The following is a 14,941-nucleotide window of genomic DNA, read 5'->3' on the forward strand; positions in this document are numbered from 1 at the left end:
CATACATTTCTGATGAAACTATAAAATGGTTAAGCACTGTGAAAAAGTTTGGTGTTTCTTCAAAAAGTTAAACATGGAATTATCATATGACTCAGCAATTCAGATATAGACCCAAAATATTACAAATGGGTCTGTACCCAAACACAGGTCCAGGCCTGTTCATAGCAACACTATTCACAACAGCCAAAACAACCCAAATGTCTATCAACAGATCAATGAATTTTAAAATTGTAGCATGTACATATAATGGAATATTATTCAGCCATAAAAAGTAATAAAGTACTGAAACATGCCACAACTTGGATGAAACCCAAAAAATTATGTTCAGTAAAAGAGACAAGGCACAAAAGATCACACACTGTATGATGCCATTTATATGAGATAACTAAAATGCTTAAATCCGTGGAGCTGGAGGTAGGAGGGATGGGGAGTAAATCCTTAATGGGTACTGGGTTTCCTTTCAGAATAATACAGGGTTTGGGACCCAGATAGAGGAGAAGCTGCACAGCATTTTGAGTATACTAAATGCCATTCAACTGTTCACTTTAAAATGCTTACTTTTATGGGCTATGATGTGGACCATTGACCATGAGGTGCAGAGATGCCCAGAGATGAGCTTACCAAATGCAATGGATGGGTCATGATGATGGGAGTGAGGGTTGCTGGGCGGGGAGTGGTGGGGTGGGGGTGGTGGGGTTGAATGGGACCTCATATTTTTTTTTAATGTAATATTTTTACAAAATCAATTAAAAAAGGGGGGGGGAATAAATAAATAAATAAAATAAAATGCTTACTTTTATGTTATATGAATTTCCTCTAAATGAAAAAATGTGTTGGCTACACTGGAGTTCCACTTGTATGATGCAACTCACTGAAACAAGAGTGATACAGGGGAAGAGGAGTTGGCCCTGGAGAACCCATGCTGAGCTAGAGCAGGAGACTTGCTTAAGGGCCTCTCCAGAGGCCTGCCTCATTCTCCAAGGTCTAGACCTTGGATCAAATCCCTCTGGTCATTGTTATTTGGGAGGCAGCATTAAGAAAGCTTCCCCTTAGGCAAAAAGACTACAGGGATATTTCCTTGCTCAGCAGTTCTTCCCTTGCACCCTTTAAAGGACAAAGTCAGGGGAAGACCACAGAGCTCTAGCTGTATCTTTGGCTCTTGCTCCAGTATTGGAAAGGATGCCATACAGGTATCCCCCACTGAGGAACTCTTTTGCTGACCCAGGAAGACCAGGTGAAGACAAATCTCCTCATTTAAATTCATATTGTTCTAAAACTATTCACTCCGGGAACCTGTGAGTGTACCAGCCAAGAACAGAGGTCAGATCCTCATTTATCATCTTCCTAAGTTATCCGCCAATGGGGGTTGACCACTTTACCTTCTTCTGATTCAAACTAAACACTTCATCTGTCCATTTTACCAAGCGTTCTTTTTCCTTCCCTCCTTTTTCTGACTTTTAACATCAGAGGGTTCAAATCTGACTTGTCTTTATCCAAATCCACTGGTATCAACTCAGCCCAATCTTTGTGGACTCTCATGTTAGGTTCTGAAATTACAGTGAAAATAGTGGACATGATAGATCCACAGAAACCCCAGAATGGAAAGGCCTTGGAATAACTGATGTGCATTCTCCTCACTTCCAAAACGACGGCTTTCCCTGCCAGGCTTTCATGACACTAGCTTACTCATGTGACACTTCTGCTTGGGTTGATGCAGAAGGGCAGAAGGGGTTTCTATTTAGTACCAGAGATACCCAAGGAAGTTTGTTTTCCCATCTTTAGAATTTCTCTGCCGGAATGGATCCTAGAAACCATCTGGTTTTTCCAGATTGTTTTTTAAAAGGAGAAGACTAATGCTCACTGGGGACAAGTGACTTACTCATGAGTCCGAAGTGGCAGAAAAAGGATTTGCACTATCATCAGGTGTCACAGTACCCGGGTAAATCATTCAACATTCACTGAACTTCATGATCGGTCAGCCAAATAGTAAGTCAAAATTTGCTGCTCATTCATTTTACCAGTTGCCTCCTCTGTGGTTTAAGCATAGTTCCTTTTGGAACTGGAAACAGCACTCTTCATTGCTCTGGAGTCTGTTCCCAACTCCCTTCCTTTACTCTGCAAACTGAATAATAATCCATGTTCTTTCCTCTTTCCTATTCAGGTATAAGTCTCTACACTCGTCCTCCCCACCTTCTCCACCCTGGCTGATAGTTTACTGCCCTAAGCCAGGAAGGGCTGACAAGGTCTGACATGGCAGGGCTGCCTCTGCTCTATCATCTGTCCTACATCAGCCCTGAAGCTTTCCTCATAATGCCTGATCCCTATGAACACTCTGAGATTATGTAGGCCCATAATGACCCATTCAAGTCTTCTTTCCAGTTCTTATGCCTCTGATGGGAAACTGGAATGTTCCATGGAAGTTAACAACATAACCACAATCACTGAATTTGTTCTCCTGGGACTATCCGACAATCCTCATATCCAGGTACTTCTTTCCGGGTTGTTCCTGGTGATTTATCTCTTGATCATCATAGGAAACCTTCTGGTGCTGCTGGTGATCAGAACTCATTCCCATCTCCACACTCCCATGTACTTCTTCCTGAGTCATCTCTCCTGCCTGGATGCTTTCTATTCCTCCGTCATTGTGCCAAAACTGCTGGAGAACCTTCTTTCTAAGTGGAAGACCATATCCCTCCTTGAATGTTTCACCCAGATCTTCTTGGTTATCTTCTCTGGGGCCACTGAAACTTGCATCCTTTCTGTCATGGCCTATGACCGGTTCCAGGCTGTGTGTCACCCCCTGTTGTATGTGGTGGCTATGAACAGGAGGGTGTGCATTGGCCTGGTGGGGGCATCCTGGGCCATCGGCATGGGGACTGGCCTGATGAACACTCTCCTCCTAGCTCAGCAGGACTTCTGTGGTCCCAACCTCATCCTCAGTTTTGCCTGCGAGCTTCCCCCAGTGCTCATGTTGGCCTGTTCTGACCCTCACACTAGCATTGTCGCCATCCTGACCACCATGGTGGTCCTTGGTCTTGGCACCCTTGTCGTGTTGCTGGGTTCCTATACCCGCATCATCATGACAGCACTGGGAATTAACTCTGCCAAGGGTCGGAGCAAGATCTTCTCCACTTGCTCTTCTCATTTCCTCGTGGTCACCATCTTCTATGGTTCAGCATTTTTCAGGTAAGTCATCTCATACCCCCTGACAGTAAATATGGGTATTGCTCACCCTAAAGTGGCCTTGGTCTGTAGAACAGAAGCACTGCAGAGTATCAGGAAAATAATTGTGCTGAAATTCAGAAGGACTGGGTTCCAATCCTCACTCTGCTGTGAATTAGCTGTGTAACTCTAAGGATCCCATTTTCTTTCTGGGTCTCAATTGTCTACTCTGAAAAATGAGCTTTGACAAAAACGAAAAATTTTCATTAACCTGAGATTTGGGAATTCCCAAAAGGAATCAAATTGGCTTTTGTAGATTTTTGTTCAGTGCAAGAACAAAAAAAATACATCATTCTTAAAACAGATGCAATATTTCTTTCCTACTGGAAGTTGATATCTCCAAATGTATTTTGAGTAATAAGTATTTATTAGTCACCTAAACACCAGCTGCTTTACATGGCCAGACTCAATTTTAATATGTATCACACTACAAGATAGACATTAACCCAATTTTTAGATAAGGAACCTGGGATTCAGGAGTGAACAGGTAATTTCTCTAAGATCCCACAACAAGCTAGTAATAGATCCATAATTTGGACCAAGTTCTCACTAATTCCAAATCTCATGCTCTTTCTTAACTTGCTTCTCTCAAACATAACACCTCTAGCTGGGAAGTCCCCCCTTATTAGAAGACAGAAAAATCAATGCATGTGCTCTCCACTAGTGAACAGGAAGTGGATTTGCACAAATTTCTCAACACTCTTCTTACCTGCACGTGACTTAGAGAGAAGTCACAGGGTAGGAAAGGATGACAAGGAATAGTCCAGGGGAAGTCACCTGAACCTGATGGCAAAATAGCTCACCAGCCATGGGCATGACTGTGGACATCACTTCTTTGTTTCAGTTTCCTCATATGCCATAAGGGGACAATAAGATTTCTTCCACATGTTCCACAGTAATGTTAGGAGGAGAAAATTCAGTCGTGAAGAATGACAGCAAAATGAGCATTTTTCAGCCAAACACATCAGAACCCACAAAGAACATTCTTGGAATAGTCTACACTTCTTCTAATGATGACAGTGACATTGGAAGAAAAAAAAAAAAAACTCTTAGAATGTTTCATTAAGAACTACTCTCAGTAGCACTAAAAAAATGTACCAAAAAACTTTAGTCTCATTATTTGGAATCATATCTTATGCTTAACATATTTTTATCTCCCACTTTATTTACCAGCCTTGACTGCAAATGATAATTGGTCTTTTCTAAACTAAAGAAAAATGCAACAAAATGGACAAACATTTGTTCCATGAAACAGTACAAAAATAATGTGCTATGACTCTAAGAGTGATTTCCAGAGCCACAAATGTTAGAAACAATGGAAGCTTTATTGGACTAAGTATACAACATTTCAAGGAACTATCATCACAAGATGAGGACATAGTGTGCCCATGTTGTTGTGCATATAAGGGGATGGGAGAGTAATCTTCATATTGTCATTATAATTATTATAGAAAGATGCTTTGGAAACTATGAAGTGTTACTGAAATACATTAAATTATTAGTATATTCTAACCTGCAACTCTTGATATGCTGCAGAACTTCCTTTTTCCTCAGGAAAGCTCTTTTTTTCATTTATTTATTTTTAATGTTACATTAAAAAAATATGAGGTCCCCATATACTCTCCACCCTCCTCACCCCACTCCTCCCATACCCACAACCTCCTCCATCATCATAGGACATTCATTGCACTTGGTGAATACATCTCTGAGCACTGCTACACCACATGGTCAATGGTCCACATTACAGTTTACACTCTCCCCCATTCCACCCAGTGGGCCATGGGAGGACATACAATGTCCAGTAACTGTCCCTGCAGTACCACCCAGGACACCTCCAAGTCCTGAAAATGCCCCCACATCACAGCTCCTCTTCCCATTCCCACCCTCAGCAGCTACTGTGGCCACTTTCTCCATCTCAGAGTTACATTTACTTTCACCACTAACCACATTATATCCAGAATAGAGTATCAGTAAGTCTACTCTAATCCATACTCTATTCCTCCATTCTGTGGACCCTGGGATGGCTATGTCCACTCCACACCTCTATCGAGAGAGTGCCTTGACTCCACTTGGACGATGGATGCAATTCTCCTGTTTGCAGTTGTAGGCACTCTTGGTTCCCTGATGTGGTGGTCGACCTTCTTCACCTCCCTGTTAGCTGGCTGGGGTAAATGAGGAAAGCTCTTATGACTTTCTACATAAGGTCACTCATGTTTAGAGGCAATTTGAAGACAGAAATGACTGATGTTTCACTGATCAGTCATTTCTAGGTGCTGCCCACAGTAAGGGTTGACTCAGCTCTGAGGACCACGTTGGCAGTCTCTGGGATGGGATGGACCATTATGTCAACAATATTGTGGCTGTTGTCCTGAGCTCAGTTTGCTCCTTTGTGCAATTTCCTTCAAGGTACTTGACTCCAGTATCTGGCTCAGTCTTAGAGCAAGTGCTCTCTGTGCAGTACAGTGTGGTGACCCCATTGTTGAATCCCCTCATCTACAGTCTGAAGAACCAGGAGGTGAAAGCGGCTCTGAGGAGGATGCTGGCCAGGAAGTCCAGGCTAACCTTCTAACCCAGGCTCCATGCCCTCATCAGGATGAAAAGTTCTCAGAGGAAAAGGAGGCATGAAGACCTATTACTACTCAGCCCTTTCAAAAACAGAGGTCTCAGGCTCTCTTTCCCAATCCCACCCCAGTCAGGAGACTGGGGAAATCTTCACAGAGCAGGCAACACCCACCCACAGGATGCCCAGTCACTACCCAGGAAAGTCCTCAGAGCTTCACTGGTCATCACTATACCTTTTCCTCTTATTTTTTGTCCCATCTTTCCACTCCTCCCCTTTGTGCCTCTTCCTCTCACTTTTATTTTTGTCTATGAAGTTGACACAAAGCATAACTCAACCTGTCAGACCACTAGCACATATCCCACGGTGTTCTGGAAGAGTTCCATCATGATTTCTGTGAGACCCAGCTCTCCCATTGTTCCCATCTCAAAAGGTCCTTTGAAAGATCCACAGCTCCATAACAACTTAGAAAGAAATAAAGTAAAATTAGCGTGTCTCCTTGTCTTTATTCTTAACAACTAACACCTAAAGTAGAGCCTAAAAAAATAGCAAATTCTCAATGACAGGTTAAGGAACGAATGTTGGAACTGTCTGAAGAGTCTTTTCTCCTGCATAATCCTAGGAATGGGAGGAGGTCAGTAACCCTCCCTAAAGTCTAAGCATCGTGAAAGCAAAAACCCTGTCGATAGCTTCTGTATCCCCAGTGTCTAGTACAGTTCTGTCACATCATAGGCCCTCAATGTGTGTTAGACAAATGTGAAAAAGACTGAATGGGAATGAGAAGAGGGAGTGGGAGTAGAAACATGAAAAGGAGCATTTCATTTTATCCAGTGAAATTCCTGCCTTCACATGACAAGTGTCACAGGAAAGTAGAGAATGCATATTATTGGACATAGTATCAAGTCCTCCTCATGCAGGACTCGGGGAACAGTTTGCACTCTGACAACCTCTGCCCTGAGCCTCACCACCTCCCACTTTAGCCTGGACCACTGGAGGTCCCTGCCTGGTTCAGGTCCTCATTCCAGGCCTAGAGGAAAGGGAGGGAGTTGGAGAAAGCAAAACAAATGCTCAGCTGTCACCCCACCTCTAGATTAGTTCCCAAGATAGTTCTCAGGAAGGGAACAGCAGCAGTCCCTTGCCCTGCTTCTACACAAAGACTAGAGGTGTGTGTGCATCAAGACTGCTTCCATGCCAGCTCCTAGGCCTCTGCATGTCTATTCTTTAGCCTCTGACCCTCAGGCTAAAATCTTCTCTACAAATAAACCCTATTCTTGTCCAGTTCTTTAAGCAAAAGCCGCTGAAGTTCTGATCCTCATATAGGGGTGTACCAGTCCTCAAAGGTGGAATTTCCTGATTTTCTATGTACTTGTTCATCTACATTCTATGTAGGATAAAGGTCAGAGCTGCAAGGCTGAACATCACAGCTCAGCTCAAGCTGCATTTCTGCTCTAGCCACTTGATGGCACTGGTCCCTTACAGTTTCCAGAGCACTTGGCTTCCTGCCAGAGTAGCTGAGGCAGGGAGGGTACCACCTAAGAAGTAGATTGGTGAGCTCAGTGGGAAGAACGACCCTACAGTCCTGCCCTTACACACACACACACACACACACAGGGTGTATTCATGAAACCCTATGGACTTGGAGAAAGGCCTTTTGTCCCATAATTCGGAAGGAAATAGTGTGCAATACCCCTGAGAGAGGTATCATATTGTATGTAAATTCACACTAAAATGATATAAATGGTACCAACTTATTTCCTGAGAGTTTGTTTTCACTGGGTATAGGGGAGGGATGGTCTCCCTGACCCCAACTGGTCCTAGTGGTCCCTAAACAGGCCAAGGGGCTTTGTCTGGGAGCTGCTGGTCTCTGAGACAAGAGAAACCCGGTCTGACCGGCTAATGCTTCAATGGGTATGAGGGTTAGGAAGAGTGTAATCAGCAGTATTGGACATCTGAGGAAAGCAAAAAGATGTGAACTTCATTCCCAGCTAATTCAGAAACATGATAAATTGAGGAGGAGTTTAGCCATGCCTGACTGTCAAAGCAGGACGAGGTCTCAGAAAACCATCGAGACAAAAACCCTCATTTTAAGATGATGAAGTTAAGGAACAGAAATCAGAGATGACATGCCCAGGTTCAGACCATCAGGAAGTAGCAGAAACAGACTCTAGGACACAAATCTCCTGACTCATTTTCTTTCATGTATCCCATCCCATCCTCACTAGAATAAGTAAAGTCCTGCACACTCCTTCCTTAAAATGTAAAGCAGCACAGAGAAGTAATGGAAGGCAGGATCCAAACCAAAAGTTCCCAGACCCTCAGATTCCTAAGTATTACTGAACTAACTGTAAGGTCCCACTATTCTTTCTCTGATTTCTGGAGAGACGGTCCTTCTCACAGCTCCTCGGTGAAGGGAATTTCCTTATCTCAAGGCAAGGAAATCCCTCAACCCTCTGTCCTCAATTACAGATTCTTGGATCCTCTGCCCATTCTGTTCTTTTCCCATCCCACATCTCCACCTGTCAAAATTCCACCCATCCTTCAAAACCAGTTTAATTGCCACCCCTTTTATGAATCCTTCCTTCATCCTTTTTATCCACAGTCCCTCAAATAAAAATTATCTTCCTCTTTTGAATGTCCAGACACATTTTTAACCTCTCTCATGGTTCTTATGACACTATTCCTTGTATTATAACTATTTATTAGTATTTATTCATCTTATCTTTCCTTCTAGTCATTGAAGAAAGAGACCCTTTCAGTCAACTTTGTATCCCTTCTATAGTTCCTTGAATATACGAGGTGATCAATTAAAGTTAGTTGAATTAAATTGGTACAGAAAGTAACCCCCATCATTCTATTATGATTTCTGCCCATTTCTCTTCGGATAAGATGGAAAGTAGCCATGACCCATAACTCCAGTGTCCAGCTGCTTTTCCTATTTCCCCCTTTGCTTAAAGGAAGAATACACAGTCAGTCATTCAAAGTCAGGCCTTTTATTCAGGACAGAGGGGGAATCCGTTTCTGTAGAGAAAGTGCCATCAGGGCACTGTGCAAGGGTCTAAAATCCAGTGCACCAGTCACACATCCCTGGAGAACAGTCCTCAAAAGTCCAATAGTATCACTGCAGGTCCCAGGGCTCAGAGACAAATCAACTTCAGGAGGGTAGAAAGAAGCAAACTGAGGTAGCCTTAGAGAAGAGGAGTTCCAAGAGCAGAGAGGGGCCAGGAGCAGCAAGGACACCAGGGTGCTCACGACGTCTTGCAGAGCCACTGTTCCAGCTTGTCAGAGCAAAGTGCTTTATGGGCTGACCTGGTAATGTAGAAGGTTACAGGATTAGTTGGTCAGCTGGAATGTAGCTCAAACTTCCAGCTAGAGTCATCCCCAAAAGGGCTAAGGTGGAAGAATGTGGATGAGAAGTACAGAAAGACTTTCCCATCCAGATGGAAAGTAGCTGGATGACTTCGTATCTCAATGACTCTACTCTTGAAGTAGAGTCCATAGTCCCAAATCAGGAAAATTATAGGGCTAGAAAAGATGTGCAACTGTACCTATGGCTTGCTTCAGGATCTAGAACTAAATAAGTGGAATCAGATGTCCAAGATCAAGTGAAGGGAGGGTTGGGTCTCAGCCCTCCACTATGGAATACCTTATTAGGAGAGTTGCTAGAGAGGAGTGGAGGAAAGGAGGCTTAAGAATTGGATACCATGGGAGCAGAGGTGAAGCTCAGTAGTTAAGCACCTGCTTCCCATGTACAAGGCCCCAGGTTCAATCCCTGGTACCTCCTTAAAAAAAAGGAATTGGAGACCTGAGTCTGCTTGATGAGTTCTCTTTGGAGAGTATATTTTAGATTAAATGACCAGGAGATAGAAAGAGACAGCAGTGGTGCTGGGGCTAGAAGAATAAAGGGAAGGAAGAAAGGGAAAAAAAGAAAATAAAATGGGAATTCACCAGTAGCCAATTCCTTCAATATCCAGGATCTTCTTGACACACATGATGTCATCAGTAAGGTCATCATCCAGGAACTCTAGCAGGAGTCACAAGAAAAAGAATGAGGGGACTAAGAAGTATTACCCAGAAGGGCAATGAATTTCCCACATCCCTGGCTACACGGGTTCTGGCCATTCTCTGAACTGAAATCTTATGCCTGTTGTTTTCCATATGAGGAGAAGGCCAATGTGGTAACACCTCCCTTCACTTCCCTGGGGCATCTCTGGGGGAGTCATCAACTTCCCATCAAATGATTTATCCTGAAAATGCAGGGTACCAGACTTTAAGACTCCCACTCAGCTCAGACTGTCTACATACCCCTGAACTTCTGGGGACTTTTGGGGATCTGATTATCATGAAAAACCTAAACAGCTTCTTACTCAACACTGTCACTTCAAGCCCCACATTTGATATGGAGCCCAACCTAGGTAGCTATGCCAGAGGTGTGCTTCACACCTAAAAGGAGATAATTCCAGGGGTAGACTCCTGAAAAATAGAGGAACAGAATAAAAGAGGACACTCACTGTTACAGGTGGTGTTACAGATGTTCTTTGACAGAGGGTTCTGGTCGTCCCTGCACCAACATTTATTACTGATCTGGAAGAGTCCATATTCTATGCTGTCATTGTTATTGACTATGGTTTGTGTGTCAAAACCACTGATATGAAATGTGGTACAGATCCCTGAGGGAGAGATGAGAAAGAGGTATTACAGAAATGCCCAGGCTATGTAGCATAAATTATGGCCTACAGTCCCCAGAGAGAAAAGGATCTCCAGCCAATCTCCAATAATAGTAAAGTCCAGAGTACATTGATGAAATGGGAATAGTTCAGAAAAGAATCAGACAATGGAAAAAAGGAAGGATAGGAGAAGAAATGGGATAAAAGAGTGCATAGATAAGCAGAGAAAATAATAAGATGATTAGGTAATTATATGAAAGTGGAGGAAAGAAGGATAAAGAAAAAAAGAATAGGAAAATGAAGTGGATGGGGAATGGGACAAAGCAAAGGAGCAGGGAACTCACATTCCGGCAAAGTGACGTTTCGATAGCCATCTATGTCTTTCAGCTTCTGGGGCAGTTCACATTTTGTCAATTGGCTGGCCTGAATGACAGGGAACAGGATGCCCACCAGAAGCAAAGGGAGGTAAGACATCATTTCAGCTGAAGAACCTGAAATGGGGGCACCATTCACTTTCGCCTCCTTTTATACATGGAGAAAGCCTCAGGCATCCTGGCAGGAAGTCCCACATCCAGGAAGACAATGAAAAGAGACTGGTCATACCAAGAAAGAAACACAGAGGCAGTCAGCTTCCTTCCTCAATTTCACTCTACTTTTCCTGTCCTCCCCCAATCTCTAGTCCCTACCAGGTATTGTATTTCTGCCCAGAAAGAGTTCCAAGCATGATTCTGTTTCTCATTTGACGTGTATATACCTTTGTTTCTTGTAGGGCTGGTTCTAGGAAGCAGTATGTGACCATCCTACTTCAGGAACAAAAGAGTCCTCAGGGGCAATACAAGTGAAGCAATAAGAAAACAAAATAAGGGTCTATGGCCAACTCTTCCTTCCCCTCTAGAAGCAGAGAGTGTAGAAAGGGAGTGCATGTCATCACATGCCATGGTTCCAGGATCAGGGCTGGCATTTGTCCAACTAACCCTGCCATGGAACAGCCCAGGAAGAGTCCCTTGGTAATGTGGTTCATGGATGGAAGTTCAGCAATAGAGATAAATTATGGGAACATGGACTATGAGAGTTACATATAACTTGAATCCAGAGATTTCCAACTTCAGGAAAATGCAGGACTTGAAAAGCAAGCGTAACAGCATCTAGCTATACTATGGACCATTATTAGGCTCACCAACCCCAACCACCACTACCACTTAATAACTAGATACTACAATTGAATTAATTAAGTCATTATGTAAATCCAAGGCTAATAACTAGAAACATTTGTTTATGGATGAAGGAGCTTGTAGACACCATCAGAGTTGGCCACAGAAGGTTAGAAAGAAGATGACTCAACACTGTGGGGAGAAAAAGTCCTTTAAGATTGGACTTTATCAAACTCCTCAGCCTCAAATTCAGGTTTCCACACAATCTTTCCATCTTCTACTACATTTCTTAGGGTATCTATGCTTTGCCATAGGCAACTATTTACCATTCCCCAAACATGTCAGGAAATTTTACACACTGTGCCTTTGATTATACTGTTCTCCCAACCAGGATGTTCTTATCATCTTCCCCATCTTTTTCACTTATAAAATTTTATCCATCTTTTACATATCAGCCCAAATATCTTCTCCTCCATGAAATTTACTATAAGTCTTCCCATTAGAATTATCCATTTCTTGTTCACACTCAACTGTTATTAAATACATATTAGGTACCAAGCCACAGATCCTGTTCTCAGAGAGCATATAGTAAACTAAAAAGAAAATATAGGGGAGCAAGGTAGCACAAGTGGTTGGGGGTCTGCTTGCCATGTACAAGGTCCAGGGTTCCATCCTCAGTACCTCCTAAAAACAAACAAGTGAAAAAAACAACTTTCACTGGGGAACAGATGTAGCTCAGTGGTTGAGCACCCACCTGCCATATACAAGGTCCTGGGTTCAATCCCCAGTACCTCCCCCATGTGAAAAAAAAAAAATATATATATATATACCTACCCTTTAATCTTTATATTTTAAGAAAAGATGATTTTAAGTACTTTGAGCACTTTAAGATTGGCCCAGGCTACATATGGAGTCTATAAAAGAAGTTTAAGAACTTTAAGTTCAGTACTCTGAGCAGGTTGAAGTTAGAGGGCACTAGTTGCTGAATAATTCCTTCAACTTGCCAGCATCAAACTTCATGTCATGGCACCAGTAGCTGTCAGTCTCCTCCATACTAGGGCTCAATCTCTTTTTCCCAACTTCTAAGCCTGATTTCTTATATTCCAGTAGGTATCCATCACAATCAAACCAATGAATACTTCCAAATTGAAGGTCTTCAAAGCTGGTATCTCCCACCATTTTTCAGGATCAGGGCTAACTCTTCTTGGTTTAGTATCATGGATGTGGTTTGGAGTGTTGGGATGACACTGAACCACGTATGGGAGAGGGCCCAGTCTTTTCATTAGTGGGGTCTTGTGTAAAATGCCTCCTGCCTAATACTAAGATAGAGTAAAATGGTGGGCCAGGGTCTCAGGAAGCAGAGGGGTTTCTACACATCCAGTCAATGAAACACCCATGGCAGCAGCTGATTGCCCACGGTTTTGGTTGTACCTCTGCCCTTCCCTGCAGGTAACAAAAAGCAGCATCCAGGTCAGAAATCAGAGCTAAATGTGCTTTGGGCAAGAGGAATAATTATTTCCCTAGAAATGTTTGTAAAATAGAGTATCTGAGGGTCATCTGAAAGGGAAAAGAGAGGATAGGAAATGTCTAATAGGAAAAATTATAAATATTCAGAGAAAGATATCGATTTTTGTATATGGCCCAAAGGAAAACAACAAACGGTGTTCACAGCACTGAAAGAGGAAGTGTGTGGAAAGACAGGAGCACACCTAAAGGAGGAAAGCTCCTGCCAAAATCTCCCTCTCCAGAAAGGTTTAATTAGGGTACTCTGTGTGGAGGCCAAGATCTAAATCAAGACATTGAAGGAGCATTGGCAAAGCACTTTCCTGGATTTTTCAGAACTACACTAGGAAACTATGTTCACTCTCTCAGGGGTTGTGGTGAAAAATCAGGGTTTCTTCAAACCTGGAAGGATCTTTTTGGAGGATCTCTGGAGATCAAGAATAAAAAACATCAGCTTCAAAACACACTTGGCAGCAGCCATTCAAAATTGTCATTTGCAGTGAGTGGTGATTGATAGAGAGAGCCCAGGACTTTCATTTGAAGGGAACATCTTTGAGGCCCACAATAACATTGATCATTACTTCATATAATTAATAACCTCACCTTGTTCTACTTCTTTCCATAACACAAGTAAATTATAACTAAGTAGAAATGAAGCTAGATCCTGAACTTGAAACCCAAATTTCAGAGAAATATTTAGTTGAATTAGAGAGTTAAATAAAGCAATTAAAAGTTGCTTCTCGGGAAGTGGACTTAGCCCAGTGGTTAGGGCATCCGTCTACCACATGGGAGGTCCATGGTTCAAACCCCAGGCCTCCTTGACTCATGTGGAGATGGCTCTGCGCAGGGGAACCCCACGCACAAGGAGTGCACCCCATAAAGAGAGCTGCCCAGTGCAAAAGAAAGTGCAGCCTGCCCAGGAATGGCACTGCACACACCGAGAGCTGACACAACAAGATGACGCAACGAAAAGAAACACAGATTCCCGTGCCACTGACAACAACAGAAGTGGACAAAGAACACGCAGCAAATAGACACAAAGAACAGACAACTGGGGTGGGGGGTGGGGGAGGGGAAAAGGGAAGATAAATAAATAAATAAATAGATCTTTGGGGAAAAAAGTTGCTTCCTATGACACTTTTTTATTTTGGTTGCTTGTACAAAAGTCCATGCAAAGTCAAGTTAACACTATAGATTCACATTCTGTATATACAACAAAGGCTTGCTTTTGATTTATACGGGATTATTTTGAATTACTGTATTTGCATCACTATTTTTTATAATTGCTGTTGCTGGACTTAAATGAACCATTGATTTTTTTTTCCTTTTTAAAATTTTTCTTCTTTTTTAGAGAAGCTGTGGGTTTACGGAACAATCATGCATAAAATATAGAATTCCTGTATACAACCTAACCACCAACACTTTGCATTAATGTGGAATATGTATAACAACTCTGTCACTCCTTTGAGTATCCCTTCCATCCCTTTCTCTCTTTCTTCTCCTTCTGGACTCCCATAATACATATATTGGTGCTTTTGATGGGTCCCATGACTGTCTTAGGCTGTTTTCTCTTTTTTTTTTTTTTTTTTAATATTTATTTATTATTATTATTTTTTAATTACATTAAAAAATATATATGAGGTCCCATTCAACCCCACCGCCCCCGCCCCCCACTCCCCCCACAGCAACACTCTCTCCCATCATCGTGATACATCCATTGCACCTGGTAAGTTCATCTCTGAGCATCACTGCACCCCATAGTCAATGGTCCACATCATAGCCCAGATTCTCTCACGTTCCATCCAGTGGGCCCTGGGGGGATCTACAGTGTCCCGTAATTG

The 14,941-nt window shown here is 42.6% G+C and overlaps 2 protein-coding genes across 2 annotated transcripts; one reads left to right on the forward strand and one right to left on the reverse strand.

The window, feature by feature from the left end:
* Nucleotides 1-2,413: 2,413 nt before the first annotated feature.
* On the forward strand, nt 2,414-5,791 carry OR5BS1 (olfactory receptor family 5 subfamily BS member 1). Its single transcript, XM_004468371.2, has 2 exons — nt 2,414-3,186; nt 5,629-5,791. Exons 1-2 carry the CDS (start codon nt 2,414-2,416, stop codon nt 5,789-5,791), a joined length of 936 nt encoding a protein of 311 aa, XP_004468428.2.
* A 3,236-nt stretch (nt 5,792-9,027) lies between these two features.
* LALBA (lactalbumin alpha) lies at nt 9,028-10,923 on the reverse strand. The gene is made up of 4 exons (XM_004468372.3): nt 10,791-10,923; nt 10,291-10,449; nt 9,728-9,803; nt 9,028-9,088 (listed from the first exon to the last, which is right to left on the reverse strand). The coding sequence occupies exons 1-4, from the start codon at nt 10,921-10,923 to the stop codon at nt 9,028-9,030; spliced, it is 429 nt and encodes a 142-aa protein (XP_004468429.1).
* Nucleotides 10,924-14,941: the final 4,018 nt, after the last annotated feature.

The sequence above is a fragment of the Dasypus novemcinctus genome, chromosome 12 (genome assembly GCF_030445035.2).
Source record: "Dasypus novemcinctus isolate mDasNov1 chromosome 12, mDasNov1.1.hap2, whole genome shotgun sequence".
Lineage (NCBI taxonomy): Eukaryota > Metazoa > Chordata > Mammalia > Cingulata > Dasypodidae > Dasypus > Dasypus novemcinctus.

What these genes read in the sequence shown, in the direction of transcription:
- OR5BS1 (XM_004468371.2), top strand. Translation starts at nt 2,414, where the DNA reads ATGGAAGTTAACAACATAACCACAATCACTGAATTTGTTCTCCTGGGA. An exon ending in TATGGTTCAGCATTTTTCAG is followed by an intron (nt 3,187 to 5,628) that starts GTAAGTCATCTC and finishes ATTTCCTTCAAG; the next exon opens with GTACTTGACTCCAGTATCTG.
- LALBA (XM_004468372.3), bottom strand. Translation starts at nt 10,923, where the DNA reads ATGATGTCTTACCTCCCTTTGCTTCTGGTGGGCATCCTGTTCCCTGTC. An exon ending in CTGTAACACCACCTGTAACA is followed by an intron (nt 9,804 to 10,290) that starts GTGAGTGTCCTC and finishes GACTCCTGCTAG; the next exon opens with AGTTCCTGGATGATGACCTT. An exon ending in ATTGAAGGAATTGGCTACTG is followed by an intron (nt 9,089 to 9,727) that starts GTGAATTCCCAT and finishes CTACATTACCAG; the next exon opens with GTCAGCCCATAAAGCACTTT.